This window comes from Labeo rohita, unplaced genomic scaffold, assembly GCF_022985175.1.
Source record: "Labeo rohita strain BAU-BD-2019 unplaced genomic scaffold, IGBB_LRoh.1.0 scaffold_119, whole genome shotgun sequence".
NCBI classification, from domain to species: domain Eukaryota; kingdom Metazoa; phylum Chordata; class Actinopteri; order Cypriniformes; family Cyprinidae; genus Labeo; species Labeo rohita.
Genome location: NW_026127329.1, coordinates 180,031 through 198,049, shown reverse-complemented (window position 1 = coordinate 198,049; position 18,019 = coordinate 180,031). Strand labels below are relative to the sequence as shown.

Here is an 18,019-nt window from a genome sequence, read left to right as displayed (position 1 = left end):
TGAGATGTGAAAGTGAATTTTATCGTACAGTGCAGTGGCGAATAAACGTTTGCGTAAATTAATAGGACTTTTATTTTGACAAGTTTTGCGGAAGTGTTTTTTATCACAGAGGGGCGGTTGTCAGTGGCATCCTGCGCTTCTGATAACACTGGCTATCGCTCTCATTCATAGCGGACTCTTCGCGCCGAAACGCTGGATGACGAACCCATCCGCTTAAGCTACAGTTAACCGAAATATTGCCAATATTAATTCAGCTGGAGGAGGTGAGTGGACAAAGACATTTTTTTGCTAAACACTATAAACGTTGAACATGCAGACAGCCATCATCATCATTTTCTTCATCATCATCGTCATCATCCAGCTAACGGTACCGCAGCTAGCCAGAGGGCGTTATTATAATGTAATACATTGTTATAAATATTATAAATAATATTATTTAAAAAATAAAAATGTATAGTATTTTTAAGAAACCAAAAAACACCGAAGAGCTGGAGGCAATTGCGGTTAAATATACAGTATGGCATTTAAAAGTAATTTTGAAGATAACCTGTTTTTCGTTTTTCTTCTGCTGGCATATTGTCTGCTATTTGCTGTGCTGTTTAACTATCAATATTTATCAAAACATTAAGTTTCGAGGTAAAATATTGAAACAGTAAACAATAATCTCCTCTTGTGACGGCAGCTGTGTCGATCAATATCGGGGTCAACGTGTCATAAGATAAGACGTTCCGCCCTAAAGATAATAATTTGAAATAAAAATATAACTTTTTGATCCTGCGTTTTTATTGAGGTGTTTTCTGTTGGTCATGCTCTTTTTTGCATGGTTTTTGTAGATGAAGTTGCGGTGGGGCTGGACGTGTCTCTTGTTACTCTCCATCTCCATGGTAACATGGGCCCAGGAAGAGGAGCTGGATGATGAAGAGGAGGCTCAAGTGGAAGATGGAGACGTGGACATGGAGACAGACAGTGGAGAAAGCACAGAAGCAGATGCCAGTGTGTCTTTTCAGGTAAGATACTACTAATTCAAAATATAAGATGTTGTTATAATGGACATTTCTCACCCTGGACCACTAAACCAGTCATAAGCAGCATTGGTATATTTGTAGCAATAGCCAGCAATACATTGAATGGGTCAAAAAATATATAGATTTTTCTTTTATGCCAAAAATCATTAGGATATTAAGTAAAGATCATGTTCCATGAAGATGTTTTGTAAATTTCCTGTCATGAATATATCAAAACGTAATGTGCATAGCTAAGAATTTCATTTGGACAATTTTGAAGGTGATTTTCTCAATATTTCAGATTTTCAAATAGTTGCATCTCGGCCAAATATTGTCAAATATTGTTTTTTCAGATGATGTAAAAGTCTAAGTTTCCAAAAAATTAAACCAGATAAGTTCTCCATGATTAGTGTTCAATACTGAATGTCTTGGGTGGTGAGCTTTTTTCGTGTTTGTAAATATTCATTATTTGACATGCATAGGTAACATATAAGACCCCAGTTCCTACAGGAGAGGTGTACTTCACTGCGACATTTGATGATGAATCTTTGAACAGGTTTGTAAAGCTTATCAGATTTTTATTGAACAAATTTTTTAAATAATTTCGGCTTGTAATCTGTGCATGTATGCTTTTTTAAACAACAGTTATGTTTAGTAGATATTCTTGTTTTAAAATGTACAGCTTTTCTGCAGGCGAACTGAACAAAAATATTGATAGCTGATTCTGCACTTCAGATTTTTGTCCAATAACTGATTTAATGATCACGATATGTATTTAAAATATAAATTCTATTCACACAGTATGGTCTCTTGTTGCTTATTGCTTAAATTTTTTTTAGCTTTTTCATGTTTTATTTTTTTCTGCAGTTGGCAGGTGTCTAAGACAATGAAGGAGGATGCAGATGAAGATATTGCAAAATATGACGGTTAGTTTTCCAGCATGATTTTTGAATGTTGCTTTATGATTCTTTGTTACTAAATAATATTGAGAATATATTTTATCATTAACCCCACTTCTAAAAACTATTATCTTATTAAAATTATTCTAACGTCTCTCATACCTGTAGGTAAATGGGAGGTTGAGCCCCTGAAAGAAAACAAGGTGCCTGGTGATTTGGGATTGGTGCTGAAATCTCGTGCTAAGCACCATGCCATCGCAGCTCTGCTTAACAGACCCTTCGTATTCAAGGACAAACCCCTTATCGTCCAGTGAGTGGGGTTCTTAGTGCATTATCTATTACATTTGAAAAATAATGCTTGTGCATTCTAACAAAATCCAATTTATGCAGGTATGAGGTCAATTTTCAAAGCGGAATTGACTGTGGCGGCGCTTACATCAAGCTCTTGTCAGACTCAAAAGACTTAGATCTGGTATGCTCATTGACTACTGCTTTATATGATTGGAACAAATTTATATAAACAACATAAATTACAAAGAAAATAGACTGAAATAGTAATATACTGGATTTGAACAGTAATATGATATCAAATTGCCACGGTAAAGAAAACAAGTGATGCCACATTTTGGGGTGATGTATGCATCTTTTGACCCATAGGAGCAGTTTCATGACCGTACACCGTACAGCATCATGTTTGGGCCGGATAAATGTGGAGAAGACTACAAACTGCACTTCATCTTCAGACATAAAAACCCTCTTAATGGAGATGTGGAAGAAAAACATGCCAAACGACCAGATGTTGATCTGAAGAAGATCTACACCGATAAAAAGACTCACCTTTATACACTTGGTGTGTACACTTACTCGTATTCCTATAATGGAAAGGATGTGGAAATTCATTACATTATTATTATTATTTAATAATAAGTAATTGAATTAATCAATTGTAATAATTGGAGGTGAAATAAAAAAAATATATATTTAATTGAAAGCAATTTTGCCTGGATGTAATAATCTATAATCAATTATTCAGTGGTAAATTATTAAATAATTATTTGTACTCTCTTCTTCTCTCAGTTTTAAATCCAGACAATAGCTATGAGGTCTTTGTAGACCAGTCTAGTGTTAGCAGGGGAAGTCTGTTGACAGATGTCGTTCCACCTGTGAACCCTCCAAAAGAGATTGACGATCCCAAAGACTCCAAACCAGAAGACTGGGATGAGAGAGCCAAAATCCCTGACCCAGAAGCAGTCAAGCCTGATGACTGGTGAGCCAAAATACAAAGAATGTATTTGCCTATTTTTTGATAGCTTGTGTTTACTTGCCAGAGTAACTTGTGTAAAACAGTACTTTGTTGTAACTACTACTTTCACAGTTATAGTCCTAGTGACAGACATGGTAGTCATATGAGTAGGGAACCATGAGAATTTATGAAGTCATGTTATTTTGTCTATTTACAAAAAAAAACAAAAAACAAGCAGCAGTGGTATGTCAAGACCCATTTTTTTCTTTATCTGTTCGTCTGGCTGTCTAGGGATGAAGATGCCCCAGCTAAGGTGCCTGATCCTGATGCAGTGAAGCCTGATGGTTGGTTGGATGATGAGCCGGAGTTTGTGTCTGACCCCACTGCAGAAAAGCCTGATGACTGGTGAGAGATAAAGTGTTTCGAGAGGCTTGTGGCAGTGCACAATGAAGAGCTTCTCAGTAATAATGAGAATCAATTTATTTGCCATTTTAAAAATTCACAAGAATGTACCTTAAAACTCAAAACAAAGTACCGTAAAATAATAGTTTATGCATTCTAGATGTGGGATTTTACTTTGACAGGTTTAGGCTTGTCGTGGACAGCCGGCTCCCAAAGCTTTTAATATTCGGTGCAGTGGTCAGTTCACAGCAGTGACAGAAATGAACTTTTTCATTAATGGGCAGCATTTACCACCTTAAATTGATTTCCGGGTATTTTTACCTTTATAAGGAAATTTTTGTTAGTCTTTTTCATTTTTATCAGTGAAGAAAACAAACACGTTCATGAGAAATGTCGTGAAAAACATGAGGACATAATTTTAAGAATTTTAATTTTTATGTGAAATTACCCTTTTTGAACACAGACCAGACACGGACATAGACAAATACAAAGTTTGGGCTGTCAAACAATTAATTGTGAATAATTGCATCCAAAATAAAAGCTTGTGCCCTGCTTTCACAGACATGGCTTAAGCCTAGTCCAAGACTAAAATGTAAGTCTGAGCTGTTTCAACTGAAAGAGCCTTGCACTGACTGATCTTAAAATATATCAGTGCCTTTGTTTTGTTTTAAGATGTACACGAGTAATGTTTTTTTTCTAAGGCACATTTCTAAAAATGACTTAAATGTCCTATTTGAGCTATGGCCTAATTCTGGCTTAGTCTGTGAAACCAGGCTTGTGTTTACATAATATATGTGTGCTGCATATATATGTTTATGTATATATAAATACACACATGCATATATTTAAAATATATACACAAACTTTTATTTTGGATGTAGTTATTCATGATTAATCGCTTGACAGCCCTAGTTTGGAGACTTTTGGGGGTTTCTTGTTAAAAAGAGAAAATTAAGAGAATGAAGAAAGAGACGAATAAAGTTCAAGAAGTACAATTTATTGTAAAGTAATGCATTTGAACTATTTGCAAATAATATTTTATTTGAATAGGCTAAATGACTGTCCTAACCACAACCTATAAACACACTTAAGTCAAAGCCACATTTTACCATGTCAGTGTAGCCCTAAGGATGGAAACTTTTTTTTACGTTTTACTAATTTACTAATTAAAGGAATTTTCACTTTCAAATGAACATTCACAATGTGCACACATTCATTTCTAATTGTATGCATAAAATGTTGAAAACTGCTTCAGTGATGTTTTTGGTCTTATCACATTTAGTTATATGCATTTATCATATTTGCAATTCAAAATGGTGAAATTTGACAAATGTTGAGTAGTTTCATCCCTGGATATTACTATCATTTGTTAAACATTTCTGTTGTAACAGTTGTCAAATATGATATAGCTACACACATTTACCATTAAAATAAAGCATTGTGCTTGAATTCATGCTCAGACTTTGTGAACAGAAAAATCTTTGATTTTCGCCTTTTTTGACTTGATTGGCCGTCTCGATCATTTTGACATTAGACCCCTGAGGCTCAGAGAAAGACAGTTATCTTGGGTGCTGTAAATTTTGTACAGTGCCAAGTATGTTATTATTATGCAATTATTCCATGAATTATATAATATGCCTCAGTCTAGCCTCCCTTTATCTGGTAGAAATGGCAGACAGTCTTCTTTAGTACACTATGTAATACCCTATGCTTTCATTTTTAGCTGTATTTCATCCTTTTATAGCACCTTGTCAGCAATATTCTCTTCACCCTTGTCTCTCTCAGGGATGAAGAAATGGATGGAGAATGGGAGGCCCCTCAAGTGCCAAATCCAGCATGTTCATCTGCTCCTGGCTGTGGTGAATGGAAGCCGCCCATGATCAATAATCCACAGTATAAGGGCAAATGGAAGGCTCCTCTCATAGACAACCCCAACTACCAGGTATTGACATGTGGAATCTGGAAATCTTGCTGAAGAGCCCATATTTTATTCAGTACAATAAAATGCCACACAGCCTGTCTTTGCTATAATCTAATTTTTGATTTTATTTATATTTTTTAAAGAATGAGTGGACACAATGACCAAAGATCTTCAGCTTTGATCATCAACTTTGCGTCTTTGTTTACAGGGTGTGTGGAGTCCAAGGAAGATTGCAAACCCTGACTACTTTGAGGATCTTCACCCGTTTAGAATGGAGTCATTCAGAGCTGTGGGTCTGGAGCTGTGGTCTATGACCTCTGACATTTACTTTGACAATTTTATTATTACCTCAGAAAAGGAAGTGGCGGACCGCTGGGCTGCAGACAGCTGGGGACTCAAAAAACTGGTGGCTAGTGCCAATGAGGTATGCCTCTGCCTCTCACCCATGTTTTGCTCTGGGCATTATTGCTCATTGGGCTTTCGTTTGGTTGACATACTCAGACTGTCTCTTTCTATCTTAGCCTGGAGTGTTGAGTCAGTTGGCACTGGCTGCAGAAGAGAGGCCCTGGCTGTGGGTGGTTTACATCCTTACCGTTGGTTTGCCTATTGGACTGGCTGTGCTCTTTTGTTGGCCAAAGGTAAGTCCTAACCCCACAGAGGAGATCCTAGTGAATGCAAAATAAAGCACTTGATATAGCAGGCCTGAAGTACAGCTATATTTAGGCTGTGAATCATATAGATGTGTGGGTACAGCGTAATGATTCATTACATAATCTGTTTTCATCACAACAGAAAGGATCTGTTCCGTATAACCATAATCAAAGTGGATAACAAGAGAAGCAGAATTAAACAAACACTCTGCCTACACACATGCACAGTTAACTGTACACATTTGCATTGCATTTACATTTTACATGTATACATTTAAAAGTCGCTTTTATTCAAAGCGATTTACAAATGAGGACTCCTGAGGAGAACTGCTGAAAGACACTGAGCCAAAATGTGCTAGAACATACAGTGCGAGCAAGCAAATGTGGCTTTAAAGAGCTTTCCTAAAACCATTGTTTTGGGTTGATTTTGTTTAGTGTTTTGTTTTGTTTTGTTTCGTTTCGTTTGCTGTCTGGAAAAAACTGGTAATTCTGGAAATTCAGTCCAATTTTTTTTAAGCAAGGCATGTTTTTGACTGTTTTGTGCAATATGTTATTTTCTCAAAGGGCTGAAATGCTGTACTGAACAATCGATATCCAAAACCGATTATTCAGTTCTGTAATTATTTTTTAATAAGGCTCTAGAAAAGAGGTACCGTGTTCATAGCTGTACCCACCATTGAGGCCCCAGAGGTCTGGAAATAATTGGCTAATAATAGCTGAAGATATTGTACAATGCCAAGATAACACTAAGCAGCATATCAGTGCTGTTAAATGTCAAAATGCCTGAGATGGCCAATCAAGTCAAAGAAGGCAGTGCCATTACTTTTTACAGAAACCGAGTGTAAATTCCAGCATGGTGTTTTGGCCAAAAAGTGAGATGCAAACAAGTCAACCAGAGCATATTAAAAGGACTGTTCACCCAAAAATGAACATTTTGTCATTAATTACTAATCCTTCTTTCATCTTTAGAACACAAATTTATATGTTATTGTTGAAATCCGAAAGCTTTCTGACCCTACATAGACAGCAATGCAACTGACATGTTCAAGGCACAGAAAGGTAGTAAGGACATTTTTAAAATAGTCCATGTGACATCAGTGGTTCAACCTTAATTTTATAAAGCTATGAGAATACAAAGAAGTGTGCAAAGAAAACTCTGGTTTTATGGTTGAACCACTGATGTCACGTGGACTATTTTATCAATGTCCTTGTTACCTTTCTGGGCAATGAACATGGTAATTAGTCTATGCAGAGTCAGAAAGCTCTCAAGAATAAATTCTTGTTTAATCTAAATCTAAATTCACTTATCCTCAGACGTAAACTAAAATGTGGTAAAACATGTGGCTTTGAATAGTGTGTTTATAGGTTGTGATTAGCATTTAGCCTATTAAGAAAAAAAAACTCTACAGTGTCTGTATACTCGCCTCTCTTAGTTTAAACGGATAGTTCACATGGTGTTTTTCGTGACCATGTGTAATTTTTTTGTTACACTGACACAGATAAAAATGAAATAGACTGGGATGGTTTTACAGCTATTGTTACCTGAACTTTGCTCTCCAAAAAATGAAAATTCTGTCGTACATTGCTCACTTTAATGTCGTTCCAAACCTGTAAGACCTTCGTTTATCTTCAGAACACAAATTAAGATATTTTTTGATGAAAATCAAATGTTTTCTGACTCTGCATAGACAGCAATGTAATTTCTCTGTTCAAGTGTTTTTTTTTGGGCACAAATAGTATTTTCAAAGCTTTATAAAATTATGGTTAAACCACTGATGTGACGGACTATTTTAAACAATGTTCTTAGTAACTTTCTGAGCCTTGAAAGTGGTAGTTGCCTTGCTGTCTGTGTAGGGTCAGAAAGTTCTCTGATTTGTTTAAAATATCTTAATTTGTGTTCCAAAGATAAACGAAGGTCTTACAGGTTTGAAACGGCATGATGGAAAGTAATTAATGACAGAATTGTGTTTTTTGAATGAACTATACCTTAAAATGCACATACGTATATTAGGAAAATCAGTCTTTTTCCAAAGGTCCAAATGCCTCCAAACTCCCCAAGCAAGCTGGGTTTTTGGACCTTAGTAAATATTTCTGAAACCCTGTATATGGCCATGATTGTTATACTCAAGCTCAGTTGGTCATTCTGAGAATCCCTGTTTAAATGCAGTATTTGTTTATTGCTGTGTGATGAGATCCACATAAGCAGAACCTCATTACAGCTAGCCTTTTTCTGAGCATAACACAGTTGATAAATCTGGTTTATCATGCTAACCTCATTTGTTATATTGCTAAAGATTAGAGTGTTTAGGATTAGCTTGCAAGTACAAAATCCTCTTAATAAGTATTTATCATTAGTAGCATAGCAACAGACAATCAGTGACCTGTCCTGTAGCATTCCACAGGTTTGTCACCAGTTATGAACAGGATGAAGCATGTCTTCATCTTAATGCTTCTTTACTTTGAGCCCGTCATGGTCAGGTCATCTTGGTCAACTGGATCTTGAAAATTCTCAACTCACACACTTGTGCATCTATTGCAGAAGTCAGATGATGACTATGTATACAAGAAAATTGATCAGCCCAAAGCTGAACCAGAGGAGGTAGCAGAAGAAGAAGAAGAAGAGGAGGAGGAGGAGGAAGAAGAGGCGGAGAAAGGAAAAAATGAAGAAGATGCTAAAGCAGAGGAAGCTACTGAAGCTACTGGTTTGTAAAATGATTTATCCTTGTTTGCTATTTAAGTACTTTTTTCAGGGTAGATGTTAAACATAATTTCCTCCTTTTCAGGTAATGAGAATGGGGACGGGATAGACAAGGAGAATGGAAAAGATGGAGGAGATACAGAGGATGAGGAAGAGGAGGAAGAGGCCAGTAAGCCAAATGACACACCTTCAGAGGATGAAGTAAGCAATTTTGCATTGACACTTAGTCCTCTGTAGCCAGTAGGGATGTAATGGTACATGAATTAGTACCAAATAATTTTGGTATGGGTCTTAACACACACAGTATAGTGTTGTTTTACTGCATGTGAGGAACTTCACTGGGTATGAAACATAATTTCAAACTCCAGGTTTCCCCTCTATGATTTGACGTTATCGTTCATATCTCTGTACTTTGATGTTGCAAAAACACTTCCTGCCCTACTGTCAGATATGTGTGTGGTTTAATGTGTTTGAGATTTGTTTGGCTCACCACACAAAATGCATCTTATGGCTATATACTTATCTGTAAATGTTACAAATTTGGGCAAGTACTTTCATTTTGCATAAAGGATTATCGTGACAGCAAGTGAGTCTGCATTTAACTTTACAGACTTCAATGAGTGCCGGTGCACGTATGTGAGTCAAATAGTTGGAGCTGATTGGAATGCGAAACTAAAATATTTTCACATATTTTGCATCCAAATGTGTAGGCACTTCAAAGCACTATAAACTGCAGCGTTGCCCTGATATTGACAGATTTTTCAATTAATTAATTAATTATTTATCACCAATTAAAGACATTGTATTTTTTTTTTTTTTTTTTTTTTTTTTTACATTTTTAGAGTAGTTTTATTTATTTTTAATTTTTTATATTTGTTTTATTAATTTCCCAAATTCTGTTTTAATTTTTCTAGATTCGATTTTAAAGATTAAACGAAATTTTTGTAATAGTGTCTTTTAAAAAGGTCTTCATATTTGATTTTTATATCAGTCTTTATGCACTTAAATATTCACACAGAATCATCTGTGATTTATTCATCCAAAATATAACAAATTCTGTGACACTGAGCATTATACTGTATACTACATTTTTTAAGAATGGATTCCACAATTGCGTCAGTTTTCTTATCATGGAAATGACAAAGACAGTTTGGAAAAATGATCAAAAATGATCAATCATAGTGTTTTTATGTGACATTTATGAGTGCGTACATCTGAAATAAGTGCTAATACAGTTAGAAATAACCTGTTTGAAATATAAAGAATGGTCACAGTGTTTGACTCTATTTTAAAGGGGGCATCGAATACCTATTTTCCACAAGTTAGTATGACTTTTTTAGGGTCTTCATGAAATGTCTGCAAAATTCTAGGGATGCACGATATTGGGTTTTTGATGATATCCGATATGCCAATATTTTTCAACTTATTTTGGCTAATAGCCGATGCTGGTACCAGTATATTATGTATTTGTAGTATAGTTTTTTTGGTATTTTGGTTAGTTTTTAACAAGAACCTATTTGTTGAAATTAAATAAACAATAATGAAGTCCTTTTATAATGACAGTACATTGAAGCTTTAAAAATAACTATAAATAAATGATATATCCATCGCTGCATTTTTTTTCTCTGAAAAATGAAGTGATAACCTTAACATTTTATTTTAAGATTTAACATTTGTAAATGGTCTAAAGCAAAAGAGAATTCTGAACAATTTTTACAACTCAAAATTTGTTTAAAAAAATGTAACATATTACACACTAATAAGTAAATTACCTTGTTAAGAACCGCTCTGTTCAGTGACCCATTTCGGTGCATGGCTCTTTAAATGATAATGAGCTACTGCTCACCCCGCCCCTCTCTTCTCTTATTTGTCTCTTTGGTGGCACATTACTATCAAAGAACACCTGTATTGCTTATGAGACATTGTTGTTCGCTACAGCTGCTCGAGTGTGGAGAAAATAGAGGACAGCGTACAACTGGCTGAGAGCGTAAATGTGCAAATACGGGACAATCTGTCAGCAGTCGTAGGCCGGGCCCGAACAATATGACATCACACTGCTCAGAAAATCAAAATGGCTTGATAGAGACTGTTTAGGTTTTTGTGGAATTAAAGAAAAAAGGAATGAACGGATTTTTATCATTGTAGAGTGGTTGTGTCCACACACTGCTAACACACATTTACATGCAAACACCATGTAAAAGTGAATTTGCATCTGATGTCCCCTTTAAAGAAACAGTGTGATTGTGCCATGTTTTTGAATCTCGACTGAGATTTCCATTTGTACTGATTATCTAAATCCACTGATTGTTGTTAGACTGACAGTTTTGGGTCTTTGCAGATGAAGGACGCCGACGAAGGAATTCAGAGCACAGGAGAAGAACCTAAAGCTGTGAGAAAGCGAAGAGTACGGAAGGACTGAAAACCCACATTCTCCCTACGTTTCTTCCTCCCTTCTCTCGTTCCTTTGCCTCTTTTTGCTGCATGCTTTCGGCATTATGCCCTTCAGCATGCAAAAAACGGCAAACCTAGCCGCTTTCCTGAAGAGGTCATCCTTCATCCGACGAACCTCGCCTCCCTCTTTCAGTCTTCCGCTTAGTTCTTATCGGTTACCGTTGGGATTTAGATACAAAAGTCAGACCTGCTGAGTTTTAGCTCCATGTTTTTCCTACTTTTTCATTTTTAAAATAGTATTCAAAGAGTCGTACTGAGCCGGTGTTTCCTGAATAGTAAGAATACTGTGAAGGGAAATGTAAAATGGATATTTTAGAAAGATAAACTAGTTTATGATCAACTTTTCAGTTTAAGTTATTAAAAAGGGTTCAGTTCTTTGTTTTTAAGTTATGAGCATTTTAACATGATCAAATCGCTCTGATCGTATTTATTGTTTGTATCTTGTTTGAAATATGATGCAGTTGAGTTTAGACATAGGACTTTTTAATCTCACATTCTACTGTCATTACCACTGTTAGCAGGCTCTGGAAAAGAGCTCCAGGAGACCAGGAGCTGTCTTCAACGAACATCTAGGTCAGTAAAGTGCTAGGAATGCAAATCAGTATTGCTTTTTGGCATCAAAGAAAGTCGTTACGCACAGTCAAAGCTGATCTCAGCTCAGCATCATCACTGACACTCTCTAACTGCAGACCCAAACATAAGCACACTGAAAACTGATCACCGTGTATGAAACCATTCAGCTTTGAAAGCAGACAGGTTGTTTTTCAAGTGATGAACAGTTTTGTTTTTCTGCTTTTTTTAGGTTATGTGTTCAGCCTTACAAGAAGAGCCTTTTGTTTACATGTTTGCAAACTGTTCATTGCTCTTGGAAATAAATATTTACTATAAATTTCTGTGCACTGTTGACTTGTTTGTGCAAAGGCAAAGTATTTTATTAAAGGCATAATTGTAACAAAATAAAATGTACACTTTGAGAACAGGCAGTACTTTACATCGGGTGCTCGCGAACATAAATTACATGAATGAAAAGTTTCACAAAAATAATATTAAACAGCTTGGGTATGTAGTGGCAGATGCTTCAGTGTCATGTCAATAATTCATAGTAAGTGAAATTTCACATCAGCAAACTCCGAGCGAAGAGCAGAGCATCCGTCCTCATAAATGCCGCTCAAGCAGACGCTTTGGAGCAATCAGATCAATATCACTCAGCAGACCCAACCTCACTTCAGTCATTGAAAGCAGTAAAAGCTAAAATCCATTTATTTCATCCATTTTAAGTCCCTCAATCCAAAGGACACGACCATGAACAGCAAACTCTCCAACACAATGCTGCGGTTTACACTACGAGCAGGTTTCAATCTATTGATCCTGCTCAAGAGATGTCGGGTTTGTGCACAAGTCAGACCTTTTAAGATAAATCCAAGTATGAAAGTGAGTAAATGTCATTCGGTGAATCAAAGGCCTCTTATAGTGTAACATACCGAGGAAGTACTTCATTTAAACCAATGGGTCAGTAAATTACAGAAACGGCATACTTTCTGCACCAGCTGAGCAACCTTTGTTGAGATAACTGGCAATAAACTTGGTTCAAACTAGAAAAGTCACATGCCAAGTGTGCTAATTTAGATCCATCCTTAACCTTTTAGATCATGCACTTTAGTTATGGGTTATGAGATGTCATGCACTTTCAAGGGAACATATCTTTGTTCAGTCTGTACTGTAAAAGTTAATCTTGGAAGGCCAAAAAAGTATTTTTAAAAGACCTCTTCCAAACCAGACGTTGGCTGTCTTGTATTTAAAAAGGTCGAGAGGGTCTGAGATTGGTTATGTACTTGCTAAATGAATTACAGGAGTGGTACTGTAAGTATCTGATCACAAACTGCATCATGCATCCTTTTATATCTTGTAACACAGTTAGCTGACAGGGAGAGGCAGCGGCTGAGAGTCCATTCAAGTATTACCCAAACCATGCGTGTAGATGCATCAGGAAATTCTATACAACAAAATAAATACAAAACAAACAGCGGCTTATATGTATGGGCTAGTAGCTTGAATGCCGGAAGGAGGACATGACGGATTATGCGATCCACACGTTCACTTATTTCCGTTTGCTTTTAGTGTCGGTGGTCTGAAACACACTGGAGGCGGACATGAGGTTCTCTATGTACTGCCCGAGAACCTGGTTCTCCGATTTGAGCTTAAGGTTCTCCTCTTTCACTGCGTCCACACGCGCAGAGAGATCTAATGGAAACAGACAAAACACATTAGAGCGCATCACTTAGCTTTTTCCGGCAGCCATTTAGTGCCTGAGTGTATCAGAGGAGAACGGCTAGAGGAAAAACAGAAACATGAGGGGTGTATATTCAGTTATAAAACAAAACAGCAACAGTTAACCAGTAGTTCTTTAAAAAATGTATGTTGAAAGACTTTTAAACCTTCAAGTGTGTGCTGAAGCTCCAACACTTGGTTTATAAGTCTCGTCTTCTCCTCCTGCTCAACTTGATTCTCCATATCTCCTAAAAAGACACACATATACATTTAAAATCGTTCCAAAGCGATTTAAACGGAGGAAACTCGTATTTAAAATATAATATATGTATAAAAATATACAACATACCAAACTGTGGGTGATATTTACCATCAATCTCACAGTTCATGGTGCTGCTTTGGTCCTCTGGTCTGAAGCGAAGAACTGTCGTTTCTCCGTCAGCTGTGAGAGATATTATGTGATATAAAATATGCTTATAATACAAACAAGTACTTATGTTTTTGGACATGTACAAAAGTATTTTACTTATATTCGTTCGAGTACCACACAAATACAGTGCAAACTAGGCTGTTTCAAGATCCCAGCGCATCAAGATACAGTTAGCTGTTTGCTAACAAAACAAACCATCGCCTGACATAATGAAATATAGTCCACAGAGAGCTAAGATCACTGTCATTTAACATTACATGCTTAAAACATAATTATATTGCAATTAGTACTCAAGACATTGCATTTAACTTAGTTTAATGAAGTTTTAACTCATCCAACGTCTAACTTATCAATCTCTATTGGTTTTCATGCATTGCAGGCCGCTGCAGCCTAAGTGCTAAAAGACTTGGAGAAATGGTTTTAAATGACCCCGATATCAAGATTCAGCTTAATAATCAGCACCAAATAAACTTGGTGAAGAGGCAAATAGAAAAATAAATAACGTTACACACCGAGAAGAAATGAACATGATCGCTTGTTATAGTAAAGAACTTAAGTACGTTAAACACACAACAACACACTGATACAGTCATACAGTCCTACCTGGTAGAAGACTAAATCTTTCCGCGTTATTAAAGATGTTCAAAATTATCAAGCCTTCAAAGCTGATGTCAAGGTAATGATACAGACCGTCCGTTACCTCATCGCTTCTCTGTTTCTCTCTCACATACACTCACTACCAAAAAACACCGACAGATGGAGCAAAAGCTCTCTGTAAACATGAGGCTGCCTAGCTGTACACAAAGCAATACTAGTATGTTGCTTTTTGCACACGGTCTTCTGTTTTTTAAAGAATAGTATGTGAAACAGAATCCATTATGCAACATAATCAAATTTTCAGCTTATTATAATCATTTTTAATAATTATTTTAAATCATTCATATCTCATTATGCTATTTTACTGTCACATGGCTTCATTAGAATGAATTCCAGTATTATGATATATTCCAGTATAACGTTTCTGTTCTAAAAAAGAAATTAAGTCATACAGGTTTTTCGAAACTACAATGATGACCGACTTTTCATTTATAGGTGAACTATCCCTTTAAAAATGACAGATCAGCATAGGCCTGAGTCTTTTGAAATATGCAGCCTTTGTTCTACTTGCTGCTCTGGCAGTAGTTACATTCACACATGCTTACTGTATATGTGTGAGCTCGTCTCTGCACATTCCCTGTACACAAACACACACCTACTGCCTCTTATGGAGGTTTCTGACATGTGTTGACACAAAGCCTCTCCATTCATTTCTGTATTTGGACAAGAAAACCACATGCTGCACAGCACTAAAGCATTTAGATGCTTAAGTTATTGTGCTAACTTATACTTACAAGTTTAAACGAAGCTTAGATTTTCTTTTTCCACAAAAATACCTTTGATGTTATTGGATTGGGCTAAAACTTACTGACATTGCTCTTTTAGGGTACAACAACTTCCCTCCAAAAAAACAAATATATATAATATTTATATTTCAGGGTATAAAAATTTCTTACAATTTTTTTGTTATGCTACATTGTTACCAAATATTGGATTTAATGTTTTATTAACTTGTTTTCTTTCAATTTGCACAGTTTTTGTATAGTGTGTTTTCACGGCGCGTCATCAATCGGCCATACTGGTGGCACTCAACATAAACAACGCCACTGAACCGAACAAAACTTGCATATTTTGCTGATTATTACTGCTGAAGATGATCAAATATTGTCATGTTTTGGGCTGTGCTAATCGGTCAGACTGGGAAAAACATTTGGAGTACTTTAGACTGCCAAAAGTTATAAGAAATCAAGGAGAGGTGCAAAAAACTGTCTGAGGAACAAAGTGTGCTTGTGGTTGGCTAAACCAGGATTTCCAGGGCGAGAATCTTGACAACATTTGTGTTTGTTTTTATTATTTCCTGTCAGGTAGGTGAAATATTTGGCACTCCCTTAATTATTATTGCTTGTATGTATCTTTACCATCTGTTAACTTTAGTTTGTCAAAATATTGCGCCCTTTCCTGCTTACTGAGTCCTTCCCTATATGATTTAACAGCTTCCACATGTTTTTTCCATGGTTTAGACAGCACAAATTAGCAGAACAACATATTCAGTAGTACATTAACTCTGCAATCCATGCTGTTGTTTACATCCGAGTATCTCCAATATGGTTAGCTTCTGGCTAACTGACCAAATCGTGAGGTAAGTTCAAAAGTTTTTCACCTCAGTTTTTAAGTGAACATTACCTTGCCAAAATTTACTACAAATACTGCTTTTTTCACTTTTTTTTTTTTTAGTTGTTTTAGATAACTACTACTACCCTGAAAGTCTCTCATTCAGATTATAGCTGTCATATAATGTGCACGTGTATGCTTTCATTCATGTACATTTCTCAGTTCCATCACTGACTTGATTCCCGGACAAATAAAACTGGTTTCAGATCAGCTTTAGGACAAGACAATGCAAGGCTTACCTGAATCATCAGCTAGTGAGATATTAGTAAAAGTCCCATCATCTTCATCCACGTCACCATCCATGACTGAGTGTGTTTGCAAACGCACTCAACTTTAGCTTTTTAGCAAAACAACTGTTGACTAAGTTAAACCATGTAGTTAAATGCCTTTGAAAAGGTTGTTTTCTCTCTGTCTAGCTCTCTCTTTCTCTTCCTGAAACGCTGTGTAGTTTGTCCGGCCTTACCCTCTCAATTATTCACCATCACCACGGTTACCAACCAGACCTGTGTGGTAACTCAGGTGACAAAGCCGGAGCAGACTGTAGGGCGACGCCTGCTGAGAGATCCAAAGTTCACTCGTTCACTTTCTCAGATTACAGTGAGACCCCCCCCACCTTCTCACCCAACTGCGCACACCTTTAACTTTCTCGCACCATCTGTCTCATTTCATCTGTGTAACAGTGTGGCACATTAACTAAAGGAAGTGTCTGATGGCCTCACACAAACAAAACCACATGGCAGTGTCTAACTACACCGACTTAATTGGTTTGCACTTTGATCAGTGTTGTAAAAAGCCCAGAGTATTACTACAAGCTACTGAAATGACTTGCGGTGATACATTGATTGGCACTCTAGGTGCTTTTGTTCTTGTTTCATTTTAAACTGCAGGCATAAGAAATGTTGACAGTCTAGTTTCTGATTCTAGAGTTAGACACCTGCAGCAAACAATTCGTATGCACAGGCTGTATTTCTATAATGCAATAGCATTTGATCCTAATATTATTATCTTCAGCAAAGACAGCAAAGCTAACATACATGGACTTCAAATTACTTGATTTTGTGGGTTTTCAGGATTTCTCCCCATATAGTTGACTTCTATGGTGCCTCCGATTTTGAACTTGCCAAGGAAGAGAGAAGGGTATAACTGCAGCCTGGAGATCTCCAAATGGGGGCGGGAACTCCAAAATGTGGTGGGAGCTCCAAAATAGGGCGTGGCCTCCTCCCATTCACATACAGGCACATGACACACATACACAAATTTTTTCCCTAACTGCAAACTCCGCCCCACAACTGATTCTAAAGATTTTATTGGTTGTGTCAATCACAGTGTTGATTTCCTACACTATGCTACAAACAATGCTAACCCCTAAACCTACCCCACACCTGACCCTAACCTTAACCAGTGAAACTGACTGCACGCTGGGATTGGCGCTGAATAGCGTGGTGGATAAACAGTTAATAAAATTATGCGATATAAGATCGCAGGGCCATTCCGTAACGCCCCAACCGGACCTCACCGGACAATGGGACCTTTTTAGTTACACTCAGCATCACCACACCCCCTCCTACCCTGTGAATTTCAAGTCCCGGAATGCCCCCGTTTCTTAAAACAAAGCGATAGAGTAAAACTTTTTTAACCTCAAATGCTCGTCTTGTCTAGCTCTGCGTGAACTCTGCTTTTTTTATTCCGCTTCATGACAGCTAGGGTATGTCAAAAAACTTCCATCTTATTTTCTCCTCCAACTTCAAAATTGTCCTACATCGCTGCAGAAGTACTGACCCAGTG

The 18,019-nt window shown here is 36.8% G+C and overlaps 2 protein-coding genes across 5 annotated transcripts; one reads left to right on the top strand and one right to left on the bottom strand.

Moving 5' to 3' along the window:
• The first annotated feature begins 112 nt into the window (after nt 1-112).
• clgn (calmegin) lies at nt 113-12,157 on the top strand. The gene is made up of 15 exons (XM_051100991.1): nt 113-263; nt 834-1,007; nt 1,487-1,560; nt 1,872-1,930; nt 2,072-2,213; nt 2,294-2,375; nt 2,561-2,753; nt 2,981-3,170; nt 3,438-3,551; nt 5,334-5,490; nt 5,678-5,893; nt 5,991-6,107; nt 8,659-8,821; nt 8,903-9,018; nt 11,156-12,157. The coding sequence occupies exons 2-15, from the start codon at nt 834-836 to the stop codon at nt 11,234-11,236; spliced, it is 1,878 nt and encodes a 625-aa protein (XP_050956948.1). The 5' UTR covers nt 113-263; the 3' UTR covers nt 11,237-12,157.
• Nucleotides 12,158-12,175: 18 nt separating this feature from the next.
• Nucleotides 12,176-16,720, bottom strand: scoca (short coiled-coil protein a). Of its 4 annotated transcripts, none has more exons than XM_051100993.1 (4): nt 16,474-16,720; nt 13,907-13,978; nt 13,704-13,784; nt 12,176-13,509 (listed from the first exon to the last, which is right to left on the bottom strand). In XM_051100993.1, the coding sequence occupies exons 1-4, from the start codon at nt 16,535-16,537 to the stop codon at nt 13,367-13,369; spliced, it is 360 nt and encodes a 119-aa protein (XP_050956950.1). In that variant the 5' UTR covers nt 16,538-16,720; the 3' UTR covers nt 12,176-13,366. The 4 variants fall into 4 exon arrangements, with proteins under 4 accessions (XP_050956950.1, XP_050956949.1, XP_050956953.1 ...); XM_051100992.1 differs by having other exon boundaries at nt 13,886-13,978; nt 16,474-16,718; XM_051100996.1 differs by lacking the exon at nt 16,474-16,720 and adding an exon at nt 14,570-14,733 and having other exon boundaries at nt 13,886-13,978.
• Between the last annotated feature and the right edge of the window lie 1,299 nt (nt 16,721-18,019).